The sequence below is a fragment of the Rhinoraja longicauda genome, chromosome 1 (assembly GCF_053455715.1).
Source record: "Rhinoraja longicauda isolate Sanriku21f chromosome 1, sRhiLon1.1, whole genome shotgun sequence".
NCBI lineage: Eukaryota > Metazoa > Chordata > Chondrichthyes > Rajiformes > Arhynchobatidae > Rhinoraja > Rhinoraja longicauda.
Genome location: NC_135953.1, coordinates 98750416 through 98775264, shown reverse-complemented (window position 1 = coordinate 98775264; position 24849 = coordinate 98750416). Strand labels below are relative to the sequence as shown.

Sequence of the window (24849 nt, the reverse complement as noted above, 5' to 3'; positions counted from 1 at the left end):
TATTGTGCCCCCTTAACGAGATTAACTGTGTAGGTCGGCTTGGGGCATTGTGAGTATGCTGATGTCAGTGCCCCAGTGTCTAGACTTCGACCTGGTTTCGCAGGTTTCTGCATGGCCAATATCCATCCATTGTTCTGGCCGTGGCTTTGCAGAAACCTAGAGACTGGGCTGTAAGGTTTTTGCTTTTTGTGGCTGGTCACGAGGTCCTGCGGCCATCTTAGGACCCACGGATTGTGACATCCCCTGGTAAACTGACCGCAGCCTTTCTCCGCTATCAGCCCCAGTCTCCCGTTTAAAATGTCCAAACTGCAGCTCTTTGGTTTGGTGTTGCTTGCAGAATGAGGGAAAACTTCTCAAATCTTACACCCTTAAGCATTAAGGAACAGAGTAAATCTCTGATTATCTGCCAACCTTAAGACTTTGGTTTGGACGGGCAGATTTTCTGGAATATTATTCCTGTTAAGACCCCTCTGCATGTTTTTAAGCTGTTGCACAGTAGTAAAATAAATGTTCCAGTGAACTAATTGCTATTTTATACATCAACCTGAAGCTGTGATCCCTGGTTCAGAACTCCCAGCCATTGGGAACGCCTTCCAACCCCGCTAGAATCTTTTCACGTTTCTGAGAGCTCCTATATACTTCTAAGTTCCAATGAATATAGGCCTAATGGACCCAGTGTCTCTTCGTACTTCTGTCCTGCCATCTAGGACTCGCTCTGGTAAACATTAGTTGGACCCCTCAATGACAAGAGCATCTGTCCTCGAACAAGGACACCCAAACATTCAGATGTGGTCTCGCCAAGGCTTGGTAAAGTTGCAGAGAAACTTCCTTGTCCCTCTACTCAAATCCCCTTGCTATGATGACCAATTTGCCATCAACCTTCCGAATAGCTTGTTGCTCTTAAATTCTGCTTTCTGTAATAGGTATACATGAGCATCCAGGTATCATTTCAGCTCCCTTCTTCCATAAGTGTTTATTTATCATACGTATCGAAGCGGAACAATGAAATTCTTAATCTGTCATTATTCAAAACATCATGGCCTATTTTGAGAAGCTAGATGGGTAATCTAATTTATTCATGTCCTCCTGCATCCATTGAGCAATTCTCTATTCGCCCCAGTTTGTCAGTTGCACTGAAATCTTTTTGTATCCTCTCAACTCTTTTGGGGATTATTAATACTTAATTGAGACTAAGACATTTCTGAACTTCACAACATAAGTCAAACTTGAATAACTTTGATCTAGTGTCCCTCGTTTACATTTCTAGCCACTAACCTGCACTCTAGATCTTAACACAAATGCAGTACAAGTTTGAGTAGCTTTATATTAAATGTTAATGTTAAGAAATACTTAAACTTGTTTATGTATGTTATTGCTCAAAATAAGGGAGATTATTAAGGCCTATATTCTATATTAGTATGTGCAGATAGTTCATTGTGTTTACAACCTCTAAATAATGTCTGTCTTGGCTAATCTACATGAATTTACTTTGAAATATTTGTTTTGTGGGTTTTTCTGATTTGATTCAAGAGCAAATTCACTTGACTGCCAATAAATCTTGTACGTTTATTAGTTGTACGTTTATCTTGCTACTTTGCTTTTATACTCTAGAAAATCTTGGAGCAACAAAGCACTTTTGAAAAGGGGAGAATTGCTCATGCTAAGAAAATCATGAAGCCATTTATTTTGAGGAGAGTTAAAAGTGAGGTAATGTCTCCATCTGCAATTAGCAACTTATTTTAGTTTCTGACTTGTGAGATATAACTTTTGGTTCCACACTTGATGGTTTATGGGGCATCTTTTGTTGGGAACATGCAAGCACTATTTAGTGTTCAATTATTAACACAGTTTTATATTTGCTGCTAGTAGAAGCATATACCTGTCATGCAGTCAGTCACAGATGATAATTTGGCAGTGTGTTCTAATCTAGTCAATGAAACCTATCCTATTGGTGTTTAATGTTTTTGGCATTGTCCTTATTGAAATTTTTAGATTCAGGAAACTAGGAAGACCTGATACCTTTGAGGAAAGCATTGAGATCTTAGAATCAGCAACTTGGGATCTGTAAAAAATAATGAGGAATTTAATTTAAGCCTTCATTTTTACGACTTATGGTGGATAGTCTGACAACCATTTAGATCATAATTTTATTTAAGATTCTAAAATCCTTTTGATATTTTGGTATTTTAGTTGGTTGCAAGTTAATTCATTGAATTTGAAAATGGCTAATGCACAATTTTTAAAAATATCTTGATTCATCATTTAACTTAACTAATTCTGTTCTTTAGGTCTTGCAGCAACTGCCACCCAAACAAGATCGACTAGAAATATGCGCAATGTCTCATAAACAGGAGCAGGCATATTCAGCCCTCTATAAGAGGTTGAAGAAATCTATCAATAGCAATGGTACGTTCTATGCTCTTAATGATGGGTTTTGGGGCTTTATCTTAATTAGGTGTGCTTTTTTTTAGATTTATTTGGAATTTATCTCATTGTTTTGATGGAGTTAAAATCTTTTAAATGTGCAATGATCCTAGTTAGACCAAAACAATGATTTAAGTCTATCAGTGCTCAAGATGTGTTGTGATATACACTCACATCGCTGGTAAATCTGTTACTCCAGTTTTACATGTGCAATCCTAATCTGGAGCTGTCTGTGTGGAATTTTTGCACACTCCCTCTGTGACCACATTGAGCTTCTTCCATGTGCTCCAATTTCCTCTGATAGTCCAAAAATGTGCAATTTGATAGGTTAACTGGCCACTATAAATCACACCCAGTGTTTAGGTGACTATTAGATTCAGGGGAAAATTGATGGGAATGTGGAGAGAATAAAATGGGATTTGCATTACTGGGTGCTTGATGGTCGGCATGGACTCGGGCTGAAGGATGCGAAGTGCTAGAGTAACTCAACAGGTCAAGCAGAATCTCTGGAGAACATGCCCAACAATGCTTGAGCAGAAAGACTTGTTTTCATGCTGTATAACTATGACCGTTGGCATATTGACATTTAGCAGGTTTTATGTACTCATGTTACAGTGAATAAATATAAAAGAACATGTGGATTGGTTTAAGAAGCTTTGTATAGTAATTCCCATAGGCACTCTTGGTATCCACTACATGCAGCTAGTACTGCTGTTCTGTAGTACTGCCCGTGAAAGTTGTAAACAGTGCACTATTTCAGTCAATTATCCAGTGATGTTTTTAAGGCACGTCTCATTTTCATAATATCAAATAACTGGAAGGATCGTGGTGCGATATGATTTGCAACAAGAACAGTGAAGTTAGTTTTGGACTTGCCTATTATTGTACCTCTGAAATCCATTTCTGCTTTGTAGATGAGTGGATTTTCAGTCAGCACTGATTATAACTTTGGTAAAACTATTCCAGACAAAAAAATTAAAGTTTAATTAGACTATTAAGTTAATTTATTTAAATTAACTAAATTTTCTTTTCTTTACGTACTTTAACCTAAACTACTCTCAAGCACATCTCTTTTGAAATTTTCCCGTTTTTGGTGGATGTTTCCCATAATGTTGATAATTGGGATATGGAGATCGATTTGGATGGAGTCTGTTGTAGTGCTCCATTTCACTATATGGTGGATTTTAAAAAGGATAGAGTCATAGTTATATATTCGTACAGCACAGAAACGGGTTCTTCTGCCTACCATATCCATGCTTGCTTTCTTTCTGCCCTCATCTATTGCATCTGGTGCTCCAATGTGACCTCCTTTACATTAGCAGACCAAGAGTAGATCCGGTGACCGCTTTGCTGAACACGTGCACTCGGTCCTCCGCCAAGGCGTACTGGATCTCCCAGTTGTTAACCATTTTAACTCCCCTTCCCATTCTAATACTGACCACTATCTCCTGTGCCTCTGGTTTCAGAGTGAAGCCACATGCAAACTGTACGAACAGCACCTTGTATTCACTTGGGTAGCATGAACATTGAATTCTCCAATTTTAGGAATAAACCAAACTTCCAACCCTCACTTCCCCCTCCCTTCTCCCCCCCCCCCCTTGTTCTCCCCTTCGTCCCTGGGCTCACACCTATTTCTCCCCTCCAATTCCACTTGCATTCCTTCCACTGGCTTCACAATTCTCAACTCTTCTAACCTTATTTAACACTTTTTTGGTCTTTTCGTATCTGGTCTTTGTCCAACCATCTGCCTATCAAAAAAGCACTTCACCTATATCTACCTATCACTTTTAGGCTTTGCCATGCCCATCCTCTCTTGCAGCTTACTTATCTTCCCTCTCTCCCTCCTCCTACACCCCCCCCCCCCCCCCCCCCTGACATGAAACTTCACCTTTTCATGTTCTCTGGAGATGCTTCCTGACCCGCTGAGTTACGTCAGCACTCTTGTTTTACCCACTGGTTTTATTACTTTTCTGCAAAGAATGCCCAATATATTTGCTGTATTCTCTTTTAACCACACTGATTAGCTCCTAATTTTATACTGCAGTAAAAGATGAGTTGTGCAATGTGATGATGCAACTTCGAAAGATGGCAAACCACCCACTGCTCCATCGGCAGTATTATACCACTGAGAAGCTTAGAAAAATGGCCAAGCTAATGAAGAAGGTAAGGCTTGTGTCATTTCATAACTTTTATAATGACTTGTAGGACTTGAGAATAAAATGTTATTAACTGCTTCCTGCAAAATGGGAATAATGGAATGCAAATAAAACATACATTTTACAAACTTTCCCCAAAGCATTTTAGAGACAATGAAATACTTTTGTCTAGAGAATACTGCAGAGAACAAATCTGCTGGACCTCTGAAATAAAATAGCAAAGGTGAGAGATACCCAGAAGAGTGGGGACACAAGGAACTGCAGATGCTGGAATATTGTGTAGAATATAAAGTGCTGGAGTAATTCATGTGGGTCAGGCAACATCTCTGGAGAACATGGACGTTTCGGTTGGGCAATGCTGCCTGACCCAGCTGGTTAGGCAGTCAGTGAAGGGAGAAACTATTACTGCCGCAAGTTGACTCTCTTTAACATTTCACTGATGCTGCCTGCCCTGCAGGTATCTCCAGTGTTTTCTGCTTTTTCAGATGAGAAATAAATATTATCCAGGGCCTCACAGAGAACTCCCCTGCTCCACTTTAGGAAAGGTTGTATGAGGCCTTTTATATTTGCCCAAGAAAATGGGTTGAGTCTCACTTCATCTCAGCAAAGATGAGATGGAGAGAGGTCCAAGGCAGCATCTCCAACAAGATCAGGTTTAAGTTTATTATTGACACGTGTATTGAGGCACAGTGAAAAACTTTGTTTTACATGCTGGCCAATCAAATCAAATGATACTATATATAAATGCAATCAAGCTAAACTCAATGACAATATTACAGACTTACAGAACCGGATTGTATTTCGTATTGCAATACAGGAACTTAAATATGTATTTTCTTTTTTTTAATTTATACAGCTTATGTCAAATGAAGTCAAAGTTAAATGACACTTAACAAACCTATTGGTGCTTTAAAGTTTGACAGAACTGCACTTCTGTGAAGCTAGGCAAGGCCTATACAGATTGGGCAGATTAGATAGGATCAGTGTGCAGTCTTTTGCCCAGAGTATCTGAATCAAGAAACCAGAGGGTATAGGAGGGGCAATTATTTTTACACGCACAGGATGATAGGTATATGGAATGAGCTACCAGAGGAGGTATTTGAGGCAGGTACTATCATGACGTTTAAAAAAACATTTGGACAGGTACATGTGTGGGATAGGTTTAGAGGGATTTGGCCAAATGCAAGCAGGTGGGACTAGTGTAGATGGGGGCATGTTTGTCAAAGTGGGCAAGTTGGGTGGAAGGGCCTATTTCCATGCTGTATGACTAACTGAATTGTGTTTCACATTGGAATACAGGAACTTAAATATGTATTTTCCACGTCTGTTGATTTATACAATTTATATCAAACAAAGTCAAAATTAAATACCACTTCAAACCTATTGCTGCTTTAAGGTTTGAGCAGTACTTTATTGAAACTAGACGAGGCTGGTAGAGTGTGTGATTAAAATACAGTAAGCTAGTAAATTGTCGATTCACATTTTGCTACCAACTCCTTTCTAGGAGCCCACTCACAGAGATGCCAATCCCGATCTCATCTTTGAAGACATGGCGGTGATGACTGATTTTGAATTGCACCATCTGTGTCAAGAATTTAGCAGCATACGGAAATTTCAATTAGAAACAGACTTGCTGTTGGATTCGGGAAAGTTCCAAATGTTGGAGAATATACTCTCAACACTCAAAGAGGAGGTAATGTTTTAAAAAAAATATATCAACAAATTATCTTTATTAAAGACACCAGGAGTAACCAAATGTACAATAACGGGATTTTCTGCTCCTGTAACTACTTTTATATAAATTAAATGGCGCACACATATAGCAAATAATGTCAGCGCCTTCGTGCAGCAGTGTTTTGGAACAAGTTTTCTTAGTTTGAAGTTTGATTTAAACCAGCATCTGCAGTTCTTTCCTACACATTTTCTCAGTTTGAAGGTCGACTGCATGACTTTTAATTTTTTGATCTGACTATTTCAGCAAATGAAATGCTGTAAATGTTTTGGTTAAAAATCAAAGGATTTAATTTTCCCATGGACCAGCCTGGATAGTGTTTTGATTTGTATTATTTACTTGTGGACTGTAGGCAAATGAATTATGTGAACTTTGCACTGTTAATTTCACTTTCTTCCATGAACACTTGTTGCAAGTATTTTAGGATAAATAACTTTGTATCCCATTGTCGCAGAATATGACGACTTTAATTCCATTTTTATAGCACCATCTGAGAATATATCGAAGTGATCTGCAATCACAGATATTGTCCAAGCTGTAGCAACGTTTGTTGAATGTGAAATTTCTTCTTACCAGGGTTCCAGAGTTGTTCTTTTTAGCCAGTTTACAATGATGTTGGACATTATAGAAGTCTTCTTGAAGCACCATAAGCACAGATACCTTCGATTGGATGGCAAAACCCGAATCTCTGCCAGGTAATGCTATATATAGTTATGATGTCTGGTTCTAAGTTTAAAAGAAACATAGTTGCTTAGACCTACATGAGCATTTTAATAACACAAAGTGCTGGAGTAACTCAACAAATCAGGCAGCATCTCTGGGGAACATGGATAGGCGGAGTTTCAGGTTGAGACCCTTCTCCAGACTGATCACCTATCAGTGTTCTCAAGAGATGCTGCCTGACCTGCTGAGTTACTCCAGCACTTTGTGTCTTTTTATGTATTAACCAGCATCTGCATTTCCTTGTTTCTGCATGAGGATTTTAATACTCAACTTACTATTTGCCAAAAGTTAACTCTGTACATTCAGAAACAAATAGTAATGTATATTGTTTGGTAATATATAGTCATACAGCGTGGAAACAGGCACAGCGGCCCAACCTGCCAGCACCGACCAACATGTCCCCGCTACACTAATCCCATCTGCCTGCAGATATCACTCTAAACCTATTCCAGCCATGTACCTGTCTAAATGTACCTGTACAAATCCAGGGCAAAAATCAAAAAGGGCCACTTTACAACATAATTATATAAGGGGTAAGAGTGTTGTAAAAACAAGCCTGAAGGCTTTGGGTCTCAATGCAAGGAGTATTTGTAATAAGGTGGATGAATTAAATGTGGAGATAGTTATTAATGATTATGATATAGTTGGGATTACGGAGACATGGCTCCAGGGTGACCAAGGCTGGGAGCTCAACATCCAGGGATATTCTATATTCAGGCGGGATAGACAGAAAGGAAAAGGAGGTGGGGTAGCGTTGCTGGTTAGAGAGGAGATTAACGCAATAGAAAGGAAGGACATTAGCTTGGAGGATGTGGAATCGATATGGGTAGAGTTGCGAAACACTAAGGGGCAGAAAACGCTAGTGGGAGTTGTGTACAGGCCACCTAACAGCAGTAGTGAGGTTGGGGATGGCATCAAACAGGAAATTAGAAATGCGTGCACCAAAGGTGCAGCAGTTATAATGGGTGACTTCAATCTACATATAGATTGGGTGAACCAAATTGGCAGGGGTGCTGAGGAAGAGGATTTCTTGGAATGTTTGCGAGATGGTTTTCTAAACCAACATGTCGAGGAACCAACGAGAGAGCAGGCCATTCTAGACTGGGTATTGAGTAATAAGGAAGGGTTAGTTAGCAGTCTTGTTGTGCAAGGCCCCTTGGGCAAGAGTGACCATAATATGGTGGAGTTCTTCATTAGGATGGAGAGTGACAAAGTCAATTCAGAAACAAGTGTTCTGAACTTAAAGAAAGGTAACTTTGAGGGTATGAGACGTGAATTATCCAAGATAGACTGGAAATTGATACTCAAAGGGTTGACGGTGGACATGCAATGGAAGGCATTTAAAGATCGCATGGATGAACTACAACATTTGTTCATCCCAGTTTGGCGGCAAAAGAACAAACCTGGAAAGGTAGTGCATCCGTGGCTAACAAGGGAAATCAAGGATAGTATTAAAACAAAAGATGAAGCATATAAATTAGCCAGAAAAAGTAGCATACCAGAGGACTGGGAGAAATTCAGAGTCCAGCAGAGGAGGACAAAGGGCTTAATTAGGAAAGGGAAAATAGATTATGAGAGAAAACTGGCAGGGAACATAAAAACTGACTGCAAAAGCTTTTATAGATATGTGAAGAGAAAAAGATTAGTTAAAACAAATGTAGGTCCCTTGCAGTCAGAAACAGGTGAATTGATCATAGGGAACAAGGAGATGGCAGACCAATTGAACAACTACTTTGGTTCTGTCTTCACTAAGGAAGACATAAACAATCTGCCGGAAATAGCAGGGGACTGGGGGTCTAATGAGATGGAGGAACTGAGGGAAATCCAGGTTAGTCGGGAAGTGGTGTTAGGTAAATTGAATGGATTAAAGGCCGATAAATCCCCAGGGCCAGATAGGATGCATCCCAGAGTGCTTAAGGAAGTAGCCCCAGAAATAGTGGATGCATTAGTGATAATTTTTCAAAACTCTTTAGATTCTGGAGTAGTTCCTGAGGATTGGAGGGTAGCTAATGTAACCCCACTTTTTAAAAAGGGAGGGAGAGAGAAAACGGGGAATTATAGACCAGTTAGCCTAACATCGTTAGTGGGGAAAATGCTAGTCAGTTATTAAAGATGTGATAACAGCACATTTGGAAAGTGATGAAATCATCGGACAAAGTCAGCATGGATTTATGAAAGGCAAATCATGTCTGACGAATCTTATAGAATTTTTCGAGGATGTAACTAGTAGAGTGGATAAGGGAGAACCAGTCGATGTGTTATATCTGGACTTTCAGAAGGCCTTCGACAAGGTTCCGCATAGGAGATTGGTGTACAAACTTAAAGCACATGGTATTGGGGGTTCAACGTTGAGGTGGATAGAGAATTGGTTGGCAGACAGGAAGCAAAGAGTAGGAATAAACGGGTCCTTTTCGGAATGGCAGGCAGTGACTAGTGGGGTACCGCAAGGCTCAGTGCTGGGACCCCAGTTATTTACAATATATATTAATGATTTGGACGAGGGAATTGAATGCAACATCTCTAAGTTTGCGGATGACACGAAGCTGGGTGGCAGTGTTAGCTGCGAAGAGGATGCTAGGAGGCTGCAACGTGACTTGGATAGGTTAGGCGAGTGGGCAAATGCATGGCAGATGCAATATAATGTGGATAAATGTGAGGTTATCCACTTTGGCGGCAAGAACAGGAAAGTAGAGTATTACCTGAATGGTGCCCAATTAGGAAAAGGGGAGATGCAAAGTGACCTGGGTGTGATGGTACACCAGTCATTGAAAGCAAGCGTGCAGGTGCAGCAGGCAGTGAAGAAAGCGAATGGTATGTTAGCATTCATAGCAAGAGGATTTGAGTTATTGGAGCAGGGAGGTTCTGCTGCAGTTGTACAGGGCCTTGGTGAGACCACACCTGGAGTATTGTGTACAGTTTTGGTCTCCTAATCTGAGGAAAGACATTCTAGCCTTAGAGGGAGTACAGAGAAGGTTCACCAGATTGATCCCTGGGATGGCAGGACTTTCATATGAAGAAAGACTGGATAGACTCGGCTTATACTCGCTGGAATTTAGATGACTGAGGGGGGATCTTATAGAAACATAAAATTCTTAAGGGGTTGGAGAGGCTAGATGCGGGAAGATTGTTCCCGATGTTGGGGAAGTCCAGAACCAGCGGTCACAGCTTAAGGATAAGGGGGAAGTCTTTTAGGACCGAGATGAGAAAACACTTCTTCACGCAGAGAGTGGTGAATCTGTGGAATTCTCTGCCACAGAAGGTAGTTGAGGCCAGTTCATTGGCTATATTTAAGAGGGAGTTAGATGTGGCCCTTTTTGCTAAAGGGATCAGGGGGTATGGAGAGAAGGCAGGTATAGGTTACTGAGCTGGATGATCAGCCATGATCATATTGAATGGCGGTGCAGGCTCGAAGGGCCGAATGGCCTACTCCTGCACCTATTTTCTATGTTTCTTAAACATTGTGATAGTACCTGCAAGTAGTTGTAAGTGGAAAGTATTTAATGTTTATATTTTTTGTATGTGCCTTCTTTGCCTCCTTTTATGAAGGCAGCCTGCATGTCATTGATTTACAAATGACTTTTCAGCTCACTTTCTTTTTCAGAATCCACTTGATAGACCAGTTTAACACAGATATGGATATTTTTATCTTCCTGCTGTCCACCAAAGCCGGGGGCCTGGGCATAAACCTTACCTCTGCCAACGTTGTCATTATTCATGACATTGACTGCAATCCCTACAATGATAAACAGGCAGAAGATCGATGCCACCGAGTTGGACAGAAAAAGTAAGATGGAAAAAAAATGTCTTCAACTAAAATCTAGGCCTTGTCTGAATCATTTATTTCACACTGATTCAGCAGTGGTGGTTTGCCCCTCCAGTTTAGTTTAAAAATCAGTAACTTGTTGATGCAGTTCTCCATCTCTTGGGGGAGCTGTCCAAGAGATCAAAGTATTTATATTCCACTTGGATAACACACAACCCAACGGTATGAATATCGAGTGAGTGGGAAGGAACAACAGAAGCTGGTTTACACCAAAGATAGACACAAAAATCTGGAATAACTCAGTGGGCCAAGCAGCATCTCTGGAGAAAAGGTGACGTGACGTTTCAAGACCCTTTCTTCAGACAAATTCTGCAACTCCATGTAATGCTCACCCAACCCATTCCTCCTTTCCTATGCCCACCAAGTGGTCCCAACTCGCCATCTACCATCTCCCACCCACCCCAATCACCCTACTCCTATCTCCTCTGTGCACTCATCTCTCTTCCCCGACTCCCCACTTCCCTTTTATCGCTCTCTACATCCCTTGTACCCACATCCCTCCATCTGGCATTACATTTCACTCCTGCTAATCTGACTCACTTTGGTCTCTTTTTCACCTACAGTGTTTGTCTCTTACTCCACCCATCTGCCAAATAGCCTCCTCTTGTCACTTGCCAGGCTTTGTCCTACCCCTATCTACCTTTTCCAGCTTCCCCCCCCCCCCCCCCCACTCCTCCAATCTGTCTGAAAGAAGGGTCCTGATCTGAAACCGCCTGTCCATTCCCTCCCCAGATGTTGCCTGACCCGTTGAGTTCCTCCAGCACTTTGTAGTTGGAACAAAGCATTAGCTCTGAGGCGATCTTGAATGATTTCCTGGAGCTATTTAGAGCTGCATCGGCTGTTGCCTGGAAACTGGTTGCCTACTTTCTAAGGAACAACTGTGAAAGGGGTGAAAGAAGAGGCTTTCTTTGACATATTCTACGGTTTTGGAATCTTGGCAATAATATATATATTTTTGCTGTTGCTACAGTATTTTTGTAAAGGCTTTATTTGAACCAGAATGCTCCTATCTTTTTGATAGCCATTCAGTTCTATGTCACTGAAACCTTTGTTCTAGATATTTAAAACATAAATACATCATTTCCACAGGGTCTCTGAAGAAGGGGGGGGGGGGTGTTAGGGGTTTAGGGTTTCTTGTGCGCCACATTTATTTAATAGCTTAATTTCCTCTCCTTTTTCAACCCCTGCCTAGTTTGAACGTCAATTTTACTAATATTCTTTCTCAATTTCTCGCTGCAACTTCTTCCTTTGTTTAGCATCTGTTAGAGTGAGTTAATCGTTTGTAGTTTCCTTTATTTAATAGATACTGGTAGCATAGGTGGTGAGAGCAGGTATTGTGGGGGGTTGTTCTGGGACTCCAGAACTAACTTGCCAAGGTGTCATGGGTCCAGCTCAACTAAGCACCAGTGAAGGTAGGTGCCCACTTGATAACCCCAATGATATACTTGCATCTACACGATCAGTTTTTTTAAAGAAAATAACTGCAGATGTTGGTACAAATCGAAGGTATTTATTCACAAAATGCTGGAGTAACTCAGCAGGTCAGGCAGCATCTCAGGAGAGAAGGAATGGGTGACGTTTCAGGTCGAGACCCTTCTTCAGACTGATGTCAGGGGGGCGGGACAAAGGAAGGATATAGGTGGAGACAGGAAGATAGAGGGAGAACTGGGAAAGGGAGGGGAAGAGAGGGACAGAGGAACAATCTAAAGTTGGAGAAGTCAATGTTCATACCGCTGGGCTGCAAGCTGCCCAAGCTAAATATGAGGTGCTGTTCCTCCAATTTCCGGTGGGCCTCACGATGGCACTGGAGGAGGCCCATGACAGAAAGGTCAGACTGGGAGGGGGAGTTGGAGTGCTCAGCCACCGGGAGATCAGGTTGGTTAAGGCGGACTGAGCGAAGATGTTGAGCGAAACGATCGCCGAGCCTGCGTTTGGTTTCGCCGATGTAAAGAAGTTGACATCTAGAGCAGCGGATGCAATAGATGAGGTTGGAGGAGGTGCAGGTGAACCTCTGCCTCACCTGGAAAGACTGTTTGGGTCCTTGGATGGAGTTGAGGGGGGAGGTAAAGAGACAGGGTTAATGTGGTTGTTAATATGTAGGCAGCTGATTATTGCATATGGAGTTAGTTATTGTCCTTAGAATACGTTTGTATTATCAGTTGAGATAGTAATTTGACTAGGCTTGGGTTTTTTTGATTGACCTGGCGTTATAGCACAAGTACTTTCAGTTTTAATTATAATTTTCTTTATGTCAGCTCCAATGCCACTCCTCACCTCCCATTCATTCGATTAGTGTTTGCTTTAGTCCATTCTTTTCTGCTTAGTAAAAGAGATAAAAGTAGAAGCTCAAAGGGATAAGAAAAGACAACGTGCTGGAGTAACTGAGCTGATGAGGCTCTGGAGAACATAAATAGGTGATGTCTTTGTTGGAGAATTTGGATAGGTGATAATTTAAGTCAGGTTCCTATTTCAGACTGATTGTAAAACTGACAGACCGATCACAGCAGGGTCGAGGGGGGGAAGGAGGAATGTTGAAAGAGAGGAGAGCAGGCCAAAGCCTGGTAAGTATTAAGTGGGTACAACAGGTGAGGGGGTTTTGATAGTCAGATGTTTGGACAAAGGTGAAAAGACTAAAGGTGTGAGATAAGGACAGATGCAAATTGTGAAACATTAAGTAGTTCAAAGGGCTATCTTGATTCTAGTTTTTAGCTTTCTATTATTGATTGATTGAAAGATACAGCATGGAAACAAGTCTGCCGAGTCCACGCCAACCTTCAATCACTGTCCTTTGTTATCCCAGGGTGGTGAATCTGTGGAATTCTTTGCCAAAGAAGGCTGTGGAGTCCAAGTCAGTGGATATTTTTAAGGCGGAGATAGATAGATTCTTGACTAGTACGGGTGTCAGAGGTTATGCGAAGAAGGCAGGAGAATGGGGTTAGGAGGGAGAGATAGATCAGCCATGATTGAATGGCGGAGTAGATTTGATGGGACGAATAGCCTAAATCTACTATTACTTATGACCTTGTGTTCCCACTTTCAAGCCCACTCCCTACACATTAGGGGCCATGCACAGAGCCCAATTAACCTACAAACCTGCATGTCTTTACAATGTGGGAGAAAACCAGAGCACCCAGAGAAAACCTATACAGTCACAAGGAGAACATGCAAACTCCACATAGATAGCATCCAAGTTCACCCGAACCTGAGTCTGGTGCTGAGAGGTGGCAGTTCTACCCAAGTTTGGACTAAACTAGATATGCTCTCAAACTCCATTGGGAACACAGGCTAAAAGTCTAAGATTAGAGGAGACTAAAGGATCGTTTATAATATATTTTACCTGTGGTTTAGCTTTATCAACAACAATTTATTTGTCGCCCATTGAGTACTGTTGCTAGCCCCTATAGATATAATTTAAGCTATTGCAAAGTTACAGAACCTCGTCAGTCTTTAAAATTTGCATAATAGGATGGCAGGTTGCCAGAGATTATACTGGAATATCTGCTCATTTGGCAAAGGTTGCTCTGTTTTACAGTGGCTGCCCTCATCTTCAGCATGATGTGTTCTTTCTAGTGTACATCTACTTCTGATGTTATGGAGTCAGTCATACAGCGTGCAAACAGGCCGTATGGCCCAACTTGATCACGCCGACCAACAAGCCCCATCTATACTAATCCCACCTGCCTGCATATGGCTTATATCTCTCTAAGCCTTTCCTATCCATGCATCTGTCTAAATGTTTATTAAATGATGTGATAGTACCTGGCTCAATTACCTACTCTGGCAGCTCATTCCATATACCTACCACCCTTGTGGAAAAAATAGTTGCCCCTCAGGTTCTTATTAAATCTTGTTCCCCCTCACCTTTAAACCTATGTCCAGGTTTTCGATTCACCAACTGTCGGTAAAATACTCTGTGCTTTAATTGTAGCTATTGCTCTCGTGATCTTGCACACCTTTTATAAGATAATCCCTCATCCTCCTGTACTCCAAGGAATAAAGTCTTAGCCCGTTACATTCATTGATACTTGCAATATTCTTGGAAAAAGATGTGTTGGTTGTTATTTTTCCGCCCATGCGGCAACCTTTGTTAATCTCAAGCATCAAGTTCTTAGATCATCTGTGAAAATATGTTATTGAAAGAGGCTTCCCATTTGTGCCAAAAGCCTCTTTCACGGATGAGCACTTTATGTTGAGTGCTTTATTACTAAATTCCAATATTGGACTGGGCTACTTCGTCTCTTCATATTTCCATGCTTGTTACTGCATTTAAATATCAGAGCCTTTTTACAAAATTTCAAATTTGATTTTGTCGCAGCTTATTAATGATAGAATAATTATTTTATTTTTAAATATTTGAGGTTTTAATAGGTTGAAAAGAAACATTGCACTAGGCACTGATTGGCTTGGAGCAAATGGCGTATTTATGTGCAGTGTAATTCAATGACTGCCAATTTATTTGACACGTCATCGACCACAGTGAATATTTGAATTACTTTGCATTTTCAAAAAGTATACCTGCTACATTAGAATACAAAGTGCTGGAGTAACTCAGCGTGTCAGGCAGCATCTCTGAAGTACATAGACAGGTGACTTTTCAGATAACCCTTCTTCAGACTGATTGTAGTGGGGCAAAGAAAGGTGCAACAGAAGTGGGAATAAAACTCCTTTCTCCCCCACTACATGATTACAATCAAGCCGTCCACAGTGTACAGATACAGAATAAAGGGAATAACGTTTAGTGCAAGATAAAGTACAGTCTGTTGAAATAAAGATTTTAAAGAGTGGAGTGATTGCAATGAATGATTGTAGATTTACAATACAATACAATATATCTTTATTGTCATTGTACCCAGGGGTACAACGAGATTATTGGGAATGCGCCTCCAATACGATGCAATAATTTAAGTAATTAACAACAACCCAATGAAACGAAACAATTGTAACAGTTTTTAGACAAGGTAAAGTGCAAGTTGATCTATGCGTTGTGGCCATCCGGCTCAGCAGGACCGGTTCATAGCAGCTATGGCCCTGGGGAGGAAGCTGTTCCTGAGTCTGGAGGTGCGGGCGTAGAAGGCCTTGTATCGTCTGCCCAATGGAAGGAGTTCGAACAGACTGTTGCAGGGGTGTGAAGAGTCTTTGTGGATGCTGGTGGCTTTTCTGAGGCATCGTGTGTTGTAGATGCCCTCCAAGTCTGGTAGCTGTGTTCCGATGGCCCTCTGAGCTCTATGGACTACCCGCTGTAGAGCTTTCCTTTCTGCCTCCGTGCAGCTGAGGTACCACACAGGGATGCCATGCGTTACGATGCTCTCTATGGTGCAGCGGTAGAAGGTCGTCAACAGCTGTTGGGGTAGACCAGACTTTTTCAGTGTTCTTAAGTAGAACAGTCTTTGTTGTGCCTTCTTGACCAGCGCAGCAGTGTTATTGGACCATGTTAGGTTCTCCGAAATGTGAGTGCCCAGAAACTTGAAGCTGGACACACTCTCCACACTGTCCCCGTTGATAGAGATCGGGGCATATTCCCCGTTATGTGACCTACGGAAGTTGATGATCAGCTCCTTGGTCTTGGTGGTATTTAGGGACAGGTTGTTATCCGAGCACCAGTCTGCCAGGTTCTGCACCTCCGCTCTATAGTTTGTTTCATCCCCGTTGGTGATAAGCCCGATCACCGTTGTGTCGTCTGCAAACTTGACAATGGTGTTGGTGTCGAATGCAGGAACACAGTCGTGTGTGAAGAGGGAGTAGAGCATGGGGCTCAGAACACAGCCCTGTGGTGTGCCGGTACTCAGGGTGATAGTGGAGGACAGGTGCGGGCCCATTCTCACTGCCTGCGGTCGTTCCAGCAGAAGTCCAGGATCCAGTCGCATAATGACGAGCTGAGGCCTAGCTGGTGGAGTTTGGTGATGAGCTTGGTGGGGATGACCGTGTTGAAGGCGGAGCTATAGTCTATGAATAGCATCCTCACGTACGTGCCCGGTCTCTCTAGGTGAGTCAGGACAGTGTGAAGAGCCAGAGAGATGGCGTCCTCTGTGGATCTATTTGCCCTGTATGCAAATTGATGTGGGTCCAGTGAGTCAGGGATGCTGGATTTGATGTGTGAGAGGACCAGCCTCTCAAAGCACTTCATGACTATCGGCGTTAGGGCAACCGGGCGGTAGTCGTTCAGGTTGGAGATCTTTGCTTTTTTCGGCACCGGAACTATGATAGCCGACTTCAGGCACTTGGGCACCGTAGCTAGAGATAATGACAGGTTAAAGATCCTGGTGAATACCTCAGCCAGCTGTTCAGCACAGTCCTTCAGTACCCTTCCTTGAACTCCATCCGGTCCTGCAGCCTTGCGTGGGATGACCCTTTGCAGAGCGCGTTGTACCTCCTGTGTGTTCAGTTGCAAGACCTGTCCCATCGCCTCGGCTGGGTTCTTTCACTCAAGGTGGTTTTGCCAGTTTCAAAGCGGGCAAAGAAGGTGTTAAGCTCGTTGGTCAGTGCCATATCGCTGTGGGGGCAGGCAGGGCTGCTCTTGTAGCCAGTGATGTCCCTGACACCCTGCCACATGCTTCTGGTGTCCGTGGTGTTGAAGTGGTCTTCCACCCGTTGCCTGTGGGTGTCTTTGGCCCTTTTAATACCTTTGTTCAGGTATGACCTGGCAACACTGTGTGCTGAAGTGTCACCAGATTTAAAGGCATTGTTGCGTGCCCTCAGCAGGTTCTGTACCTCCTTGTTCATCCAGGGTTTCCGGTTTGGGAACATCTTTATCTCCTTGTCCTCCGTGACATTCTCCACACAGCAGTTGATGTAGGAGAGCACAGTGGATGCGTATTCCTCCAAGTCTACCTCTGAACCGTAGGTGGCCTGTTGTGCAAACAGGTCCCAGTCGGTGCGATCAAAGCAGTCCTGGAGTTGTAGGGTGGCATCCTCGGGCCATATTTTGACCGTCTTTATTGTGGGTTTGGTCTTGCGGATGAGGGGTTTGTATGCGGGCAGTAGAAACAGTGAGAGGTGATCGGATTGTCCCAGGGGTGGGCAGGGGAGAGCTCTGTAGGCGTCCTTTACATTGGTGTACACCTTATCCAGTGTGTTTGAGCCCCTGGTAGGGCACTGCACATGCTGATGGAATTTGTGGAGCGAGGCTCGTAGGTCGACCTGATTGAAGTCCCCTGCAACAATGAAGGCACCGTTGGGGTGGGCATCCTGCTGCTTACTGATGGCCGAGTGTAGCTGTGCTAGTGCTAGGTTAGCATTAGCCTGTGGGGGAATGTATACGGCCATGATGATGACCACCGTAAACTCCCGCGGCAGATAGAATGGCCTACATTTGAGCAGTAAGTACTCCAGGTCTGGGGAGCAGTAGCTCTCTATTGCGGAGTGGTTGGTGCACCAGTCATTGTTAATGTAGATGCAGAGCCCACCGCCCTTGCTCTTACCGGAGTCCTTTGTTCTATCAGCACGATGTAGTGAGCGGTTTGTTAGCTCCACAGCCCCGTCGGGGACCAGCGCGTTGAGCCACGTCTCCATGAAGATCAGCGCGCAGCAGTCTTTCAGGGATCGCTGGGTGTTGATCCACAGCCTTACCGCATCCAGCTTGTTGGAGAGTGACCGGACATTGGCGAGAAAGATGCTTGGTAAGGATGGTCTTTGTGGGGCCCTCCTTAGCCTGGCCTGCACCCCTGCTCTCCGACCACGTTTTTGCTTCCTCTCCCTGCGCTGGCTCCGTCTCCAACCCCCCGGTGTGGTGGTCCAGGGGCCTGTTCTACCAAGCTCCGTCGGGACTTTGGTGAGGGTTTTGTGGTACTCACCAGCCAGTCTCCCGCAGCCGTGTCCGATGTTGAGCAGCTCCATGCGGCTCCATGTGCGATCCGCCTTCCGGGAGCTGCGGTGCCTTGGGGGACACGCTGCTGCTGCCGTTGGACCTGCCGCTGCCGTTGGACCTGCCACTGCCGTTGGACCTGGACCTGCTGCTGCTGCCGTTGGACCTGGACCTGCTGCTGCTGCCGTTGGACCTGGACCTGCTGCTGCTGCCGTTGGACCTGGACCTGCTGCTGCTGCCGTTGGACCTGGACCTGCTGCTGCCGTTGGACCTGGACCTGCTGCTGCTGCCGTTGGACCTGCCGCCGCCGTGGGACCTGCCGCCGCTGCCGTTGGATTTGGACCTGCCGCTGCCGTTGGGTCTGTAAAGTTTGCAGTTTAAGTTTAAAGTCTGAGACTCGCCTGAGTTGAGCTCCATCTTGTATCATACAAGATCTGGTGCAACCAGATGAAATTCAGCTGCAAAAACAAGATGCGTTGTACAAACAATGGTTTCCTAAAGCATATATTAGATTTGAGAGAGGCAGAAATTCCTGTTTATCTTCAGAGGAACAAGGGAAACTTTGACACAAATTACTTCTGAGACAAAGCAATATCATTTAAAAAGCTATCAATTCTCTATTTGAAGTGAAAGTTGGAAAGTTATCACACTCTGGTTTTGTGCTTTTTTGTTTCTAGGATAGTGCACATTGTTAAATTGATCAGCAAAGGCACGATTGAAGAGTCCATGCTTAAAATTGGGGAACATAAACTAAAACTGGAACAAGATATGACTTCAAACGAAACAGGTGAGTTAGGCAGTTTAATGATTGATTTTCTATCTCTTCTCAAAGCAAGTTGTTTGTGTTAACTTACCAGTTTCTACTTTATTTTTAAAAAGAAAGTCTGTACGTTTTACCATTATACCCAGAACATAGAATAGCACAACACAAGAACAGGCCCAATATGCTGGAGTAACTCAGCGGGTCAGGCAGTATCTCTGGAGAGAAGGAATGAGTGACGTTTTGGGTCGAGACACTTCAGACTGAAGAAGGGTCTCGACCCAAAACGTCAGACCGAAGAAGGGTCTCGACCCGAAACATCACACATTCCTCTTCTCCAGAGATGCTGTGTGTCCCGCTGAGTTACTCCAGCATTTTGTGTCTATCTTTGATTTCAACCAGCATCTGCAATTCTTTCCTACACAAGAACAGGCCCTTCTGTGATGAACATGATGCCAAGACGACCACCTATCTACCTGTACGTAATCCGTATCCGTAGGCCTCTCCGAAAGTCTTTTAAACCCCACTAGTGAATCTATCTCAATCACCACTCCCCAGCGGCACGTTCCACGCACCCTCCACCTGTGTGTACAAATAAAAAAATTGTCCGCACATCTCCTTTAAACTTTGCCCCTCTCACCTTAAAGCTTTGCCTTCTAGTATTTGATTTTTCCATCCTGGAACTACTGAACAAATCTGAACTACTAAACGTATTTTAACAATGCAGTCAACTCTTGATTATTTAACAGCAATGTATCTGGCTTGCAAATCAACCAGCAACCTAAATCGAATATCACTGTACCTTAATTGGTACATGTGACAATAAAAGATCTTTGAACCTGTGAATCTTCACCCGTTACTGTCAGTCTCTTGCACCTTTGCCACTGGATCTGATTCTCCAGTTGTCCCTGCAAACCTTTCTCTCACCTGCAGAACCAGGATGGACAGTCAGCTGGTGCATGTTTTCATGTGGTACTTAAATGATAACATGCTCTCAATTGAGAAATTGTGAGCCATATTACACAGGCAGTAAAGTATGTAAAAACGACAATGCTGAAGTAACTCAGTGGCTCTGGCAGAGTCACATATCATATCATATATATACAGCCGGAAACAGGCCTTTTCGGCCCTCCAAGTCCGTGCCGCCCAGCGATCCCCGTACATTAACACTATCCTACACCCACTAGGGACAATTTTTACATTTACCCAGCCAATTAACCTACATACCTGTACGTCTTTGGAGTGTGGGAGGAAACCGAAGATCTCGGAGAAAACCCACGCAGGTCACGGGGAGAACGTACAAACTCCTTACAGTGCAGCACCTGTAGTCAGGATCGAACCTGAGTCTCCGGCGCTGCATTCGCTGTAAAGCAGCAACTCTACCGCTGCGCTACCGTGCCGCCCATACCCATACGACCTGAAACGTCCCATATGATGCCTGACTTGCTGAGTTACTCCAGCACTGCATGTGCTTTTTTTGTAAACCAACCTCTGCAGTTCCTTGATTTGTGCATTGAATCAGCTCAAAGACTGAGCCTCCGTCTGAATGGGATTGAGAATTCTGACAGTGTGCCACCCTCTGAAGAAATTTGAGCAGCACATTGGCGAAGCCTTACAGCGCCAGAGGCCGGGGTTCGATCCCTGACCATAAGTGCTGTTTGTACGATGTTTACACATTCCCCCCGCGATTGCATGGGTTTTCCCCAGGTGCTCCAGTTTCCTCCCACATTCCAAAGACGTTCATGTTTGTAGGTTAATTGGCTTTCGTAAATTGTCCCTAATGTGTAGGGTAGTGTTAGTGTACGGGTTGATCGCTGGTCGGCGCATACTCGGTGGACCGAAGGGCCTGGTTCTATGTTGTACCTTGTCTAAATTTTAATTGATTTATTATTGTCATGTGTACCAAGATACAGTGAAAAACTCTTTGTTCTACCCAGTCAAATCATACCATATATAAGTACAACAGGTACCACAAAGAGAAAAATAACTAGAGTGCAGAATATAGTGCAGACAAAAAAAAGTGCAAGGGTCATAATGAGGTAGGGAGGGAGATTGGGATCACATTGTTAGCTTATAAGGAACTCAATCATTCAATATCAGGGAAGAAGCTGTTTCTGAATCTGGTGGTAGGTGCCTTCAATATTTTGTATCCTCTGCCCAAAGGGAGAAGAGGGAACGAGCAGGGTGTAACTGGTTTTTGATTTTCCTCAGGCAGCATGATGTTGATGAGGCATCATCAAGTATAGTGAATTCTTGATGAGGGAGAGGAGTACTCCACTGAATTACGTAAAATTCTGGAGAACATGGGTACATAGAGTTTCGGAATGACACCCATGGTCTCAAGAAGAGTCCCAGCCCAAATTGTGACTGATCCATATTCTGCAGGGATGCTGCCTGACCTGCTGAGTTACCCCTGCACTTTGTGTCTTTTATCGATAGATCGATTACTGGACATTAACTCTTGATCCTCTTGTTAGGGTGGTGCTGAGGTAAAAGCTCAACTGAGAGCCTGGTTCGCTATTCTTTGGGATCAAAGGACAGGATTATCCTCTCCTCATCCTTGTGCTTGTGTTCTCATGGTTGTTATTAACTAGCTTCAAGAAAATGTTAATCATAATTACAAAATGCTGAATATATAAACTAGTGATCCCAAGATTTAGCATTTTTATTTTAGTTTAGAGATACAGTATAGGAACTGACCTTTGAGCGCACCGAGTCCAAGCCGACCAGCGATCACCCCTTCACACTAGTGTAAGAAAATAACTGCAGATGCTGGTACAAATCGAAGGTATTTATTTCACAAAATGCTGGAGTAACTCAGCAGGTCAGGCAGCATCTCAGGAGAGAAGGAATGGGTGACGTTTTGGGTCGAGACCCTTCTTCAGACTGAAGAAGGGTCACGACACGAAACGTCACCCATTCCTTCTCTCCTGAGATGCTGCCTGGCCTGCTGAGTTACTCCAGCATTTTGTGAAATAAACCCCTTCACACTAGTTCTGTGTTATCCCATTTTCTCATCCACTCTCTCCATACTGGAGGGCAATTTACAGAGGCCAATTAACCTACAAATCCATGCGTCTTTTGGAATGTGGGAGCTAACCGGAGCACCCGGAGGAAACCTACTCGGGTTACGGGAAGAACGTGCAAACTCCACACAGACATCACCCAGGGTTGGGATTGAATCTGTGACTCTGGTGCTGTGAGGCGGCAGCTCCGACTGCTGCTTCATATTCAAAATGGAAGGGCATTCATATTCAAAATGGAAAAGCATGATCAAACTCATTCAACCGCGTTCTCCACAAAGAGATTAGGTTCGAACCCGAGTCCCTGGTGCTGAAGCATCAGCTCCACCAGCTGCGCCATTGTGCTTTTATAAAAATATATTTTTGGAGCATAGTAATTCCAATGTAGTTTATAATATCAGTTTCCTTTCTTTTAAACAGGTGAGGGGAGCATTCCGTTGAACATGGCAACTCTATTGAAGACTTCATTAGGATTGTAGCAATGATTTTTCCTTTCCGAAAGACTTTGTAAGTGCCGTTGGGACAAGTATGCTGAGGTCTGTGCGAAATGCAAAGTGGAGAGTTTCAAAACTTTGATCCTGCAATTGGGATGAATGTGCACCAAAATCTTGTCTGTTGCATTGTGACGTAGGAGGATTTTGAATGCGGTTTTAAACGAGGAAAGGAAATGAGTACATTTTAAGTGAGATACCAGTCCATATTCTCACTGCCTGCAGCCACAGCAGATGCAAAGTGAAAATGAGTATTATTGTTGTATTGCTGTCGTTCCACAGTTAAGCCACCGACTGACTTCTTTCAGCAGTATAATGTCAATGAGCAATTTGTGTCAAATGCAAGCACGGGTGGCACAGCACTACAGTCCATTCCTGTTTGTATTTGTCTAATCAATGTGCCTGTAACTTTAATAACTTTTTCAGACCACTTGGTTTTTGTTCTGACATTGAATTCTCTTTGGATTCTGTACTTCCGTAGATTGGCTTTCATTGAACTCTGATGAGAAATGTAGTGCTTATTAGAACTGTAAACCTGCTGAGAAAATGTTCTAAGCCCACCGGTTCTAGATTCTATAAACACATCAAGCAAAGAATATCTCAATTTGTGGTCACCTTAACATTTCTGTAGACTTCCTACCTCAGCTACAGTAAATTCTGTGTGGGCATCGTTGTGCTCATAAGTGGAATTCTTAATGTTACTTTGTACGTGCGTTGTGCTGACTACAATTGATGGGGCCATATTTGTTTACCCGATCCTCTGTATTGTTATTAAATGGAAAGGAGAATTAAGTGCAAATAAAGATTCTGCTGTTTTAAAGTAAACGCAGTGCAAAAAAAAATTTTGTAGCTTTTCTGTTCTGGTTTTAAGGTTACCAATAAAGAGAAAAGACTGGAGATCAGTGGCAGAGACTGATGCCACACTGTGCTTGATATAACCAATTAGATTTGGCAGCTACTTTTATTGACAAGACCTTTGTATTAATTTGAAGTATTGTTTTAAATATAATTATAAATATTTTTCATAGCACTTCTATTCTGGTTTTGGACTGGAGGATGGTAGCTGTGGCTGATGCTGCATGTGATAGAGCCAATTAGATTTGGCAGTTAAATGGATCTATTGTCCTTTCACACTATTAATTGAGATTGATCTATATTCTGTCCTGATATTGCATGCATATTAGTGATGCTCATTAGTGAATGTTTTGAACAATCGAACAAAGCAGTTTAGTTTAGAGATACAGCGTAGAAACAGGCCCTTTGGCCCACCAAGTCCACGCCGACCAGCGATCCCAGCACACTAACATTATCCTGCACACACGAGGGACAATTTAACTTTTCTTTTACCGAAACCAATGAACCTACAAACCTGTACGTCTTTGGAGTGTGGGAGGAAACCGGAGATACCCCACGCAAGTCACAGGGAGAACGTACAAACTCTGTACAGACAGCACCCATGGACTGGATCGAAGCTAGGTCTCTGGCATTGTAAAGCAGCAACTCTATGCTGCGCCACCCTGCCGCTCAGTTGGGAAAGGAACTCGGGAAGTTAAAATGCAAATATCAATGCTAATCAAATAATGGAAACATTTGCATTTCTTTTTGTTTCTAGGTTAAAGACACAGCATGGAAACAAGCCCTTTCTCCCACACTGCTACCTTGTTCTAATTTCCCATTTTTCAAAAGACAATGCGCTTTAAAGCATTGCTCTTTCCTTTAGAACTCAATGGAAGGAAGTTAGGATATTTGAGATTTGTATCTTGATTCCAGCAACAATCCGGATATTTGCAGATTAGGCGATCATGATGCTGAGCAACTGCGCTCTGTCCACTGTGGCTATCTGGACCTTCTGGTTGCCAGCCATTCCTCTTCCCATTCCCACAGTGACTTGTGTGTCCTTGCCTTCTCCACTGCCA

At 43.1% G+C, this 24849-nt stretch overlaps 1 protein-coding gene across 1 annotated transcript in view; it reads left to right on the top strand.

Moving 5' to 3' along the window:
- LOC144595622 (SWI/SNF-related matrix-associated actin-dependent regulator of chromatin subfamily A containing DEAD/H box 1-like) overlaps window positions 1–23753 on the top strand; it is a 66288-nt gene extending 42535 nt beyond the window's left edge. Inside the window, exons 16-23 of the mRNA XM_078403207.1 lie at window positions 1612–1707; window positions 2289–2406; window positions 4469–4587; window positions 6085–6273; window positions 6889–7007; window positions 10637–10819; window positions 19337–19446; window positions 22863–23753. Coding sequence (XP_078259333.1) covers window positions 1612–1707; window positions 2289–2406; window positions 4469–4587; window positions 6085–6273; window positions 6889–7007; window positions 10637–10819; window positions 19337–19446; window positions 22863–22921 — 993 coding nt within the window. The 3' untranslated portion in view covers window positions 22922–23753. The remainder of the gene's footprint in view (window positions 1–1611; window positions 1708–2288; window positions 2407–4468; window positions 4588–6084; window positions 6274–6888; window positions 7008–10636; window positions 10820–19336; window positions 19447–22862) is intronic.
- The last annotated feature ends 1096 nt before the right edge of the window (window positions 23754–24849 follow it).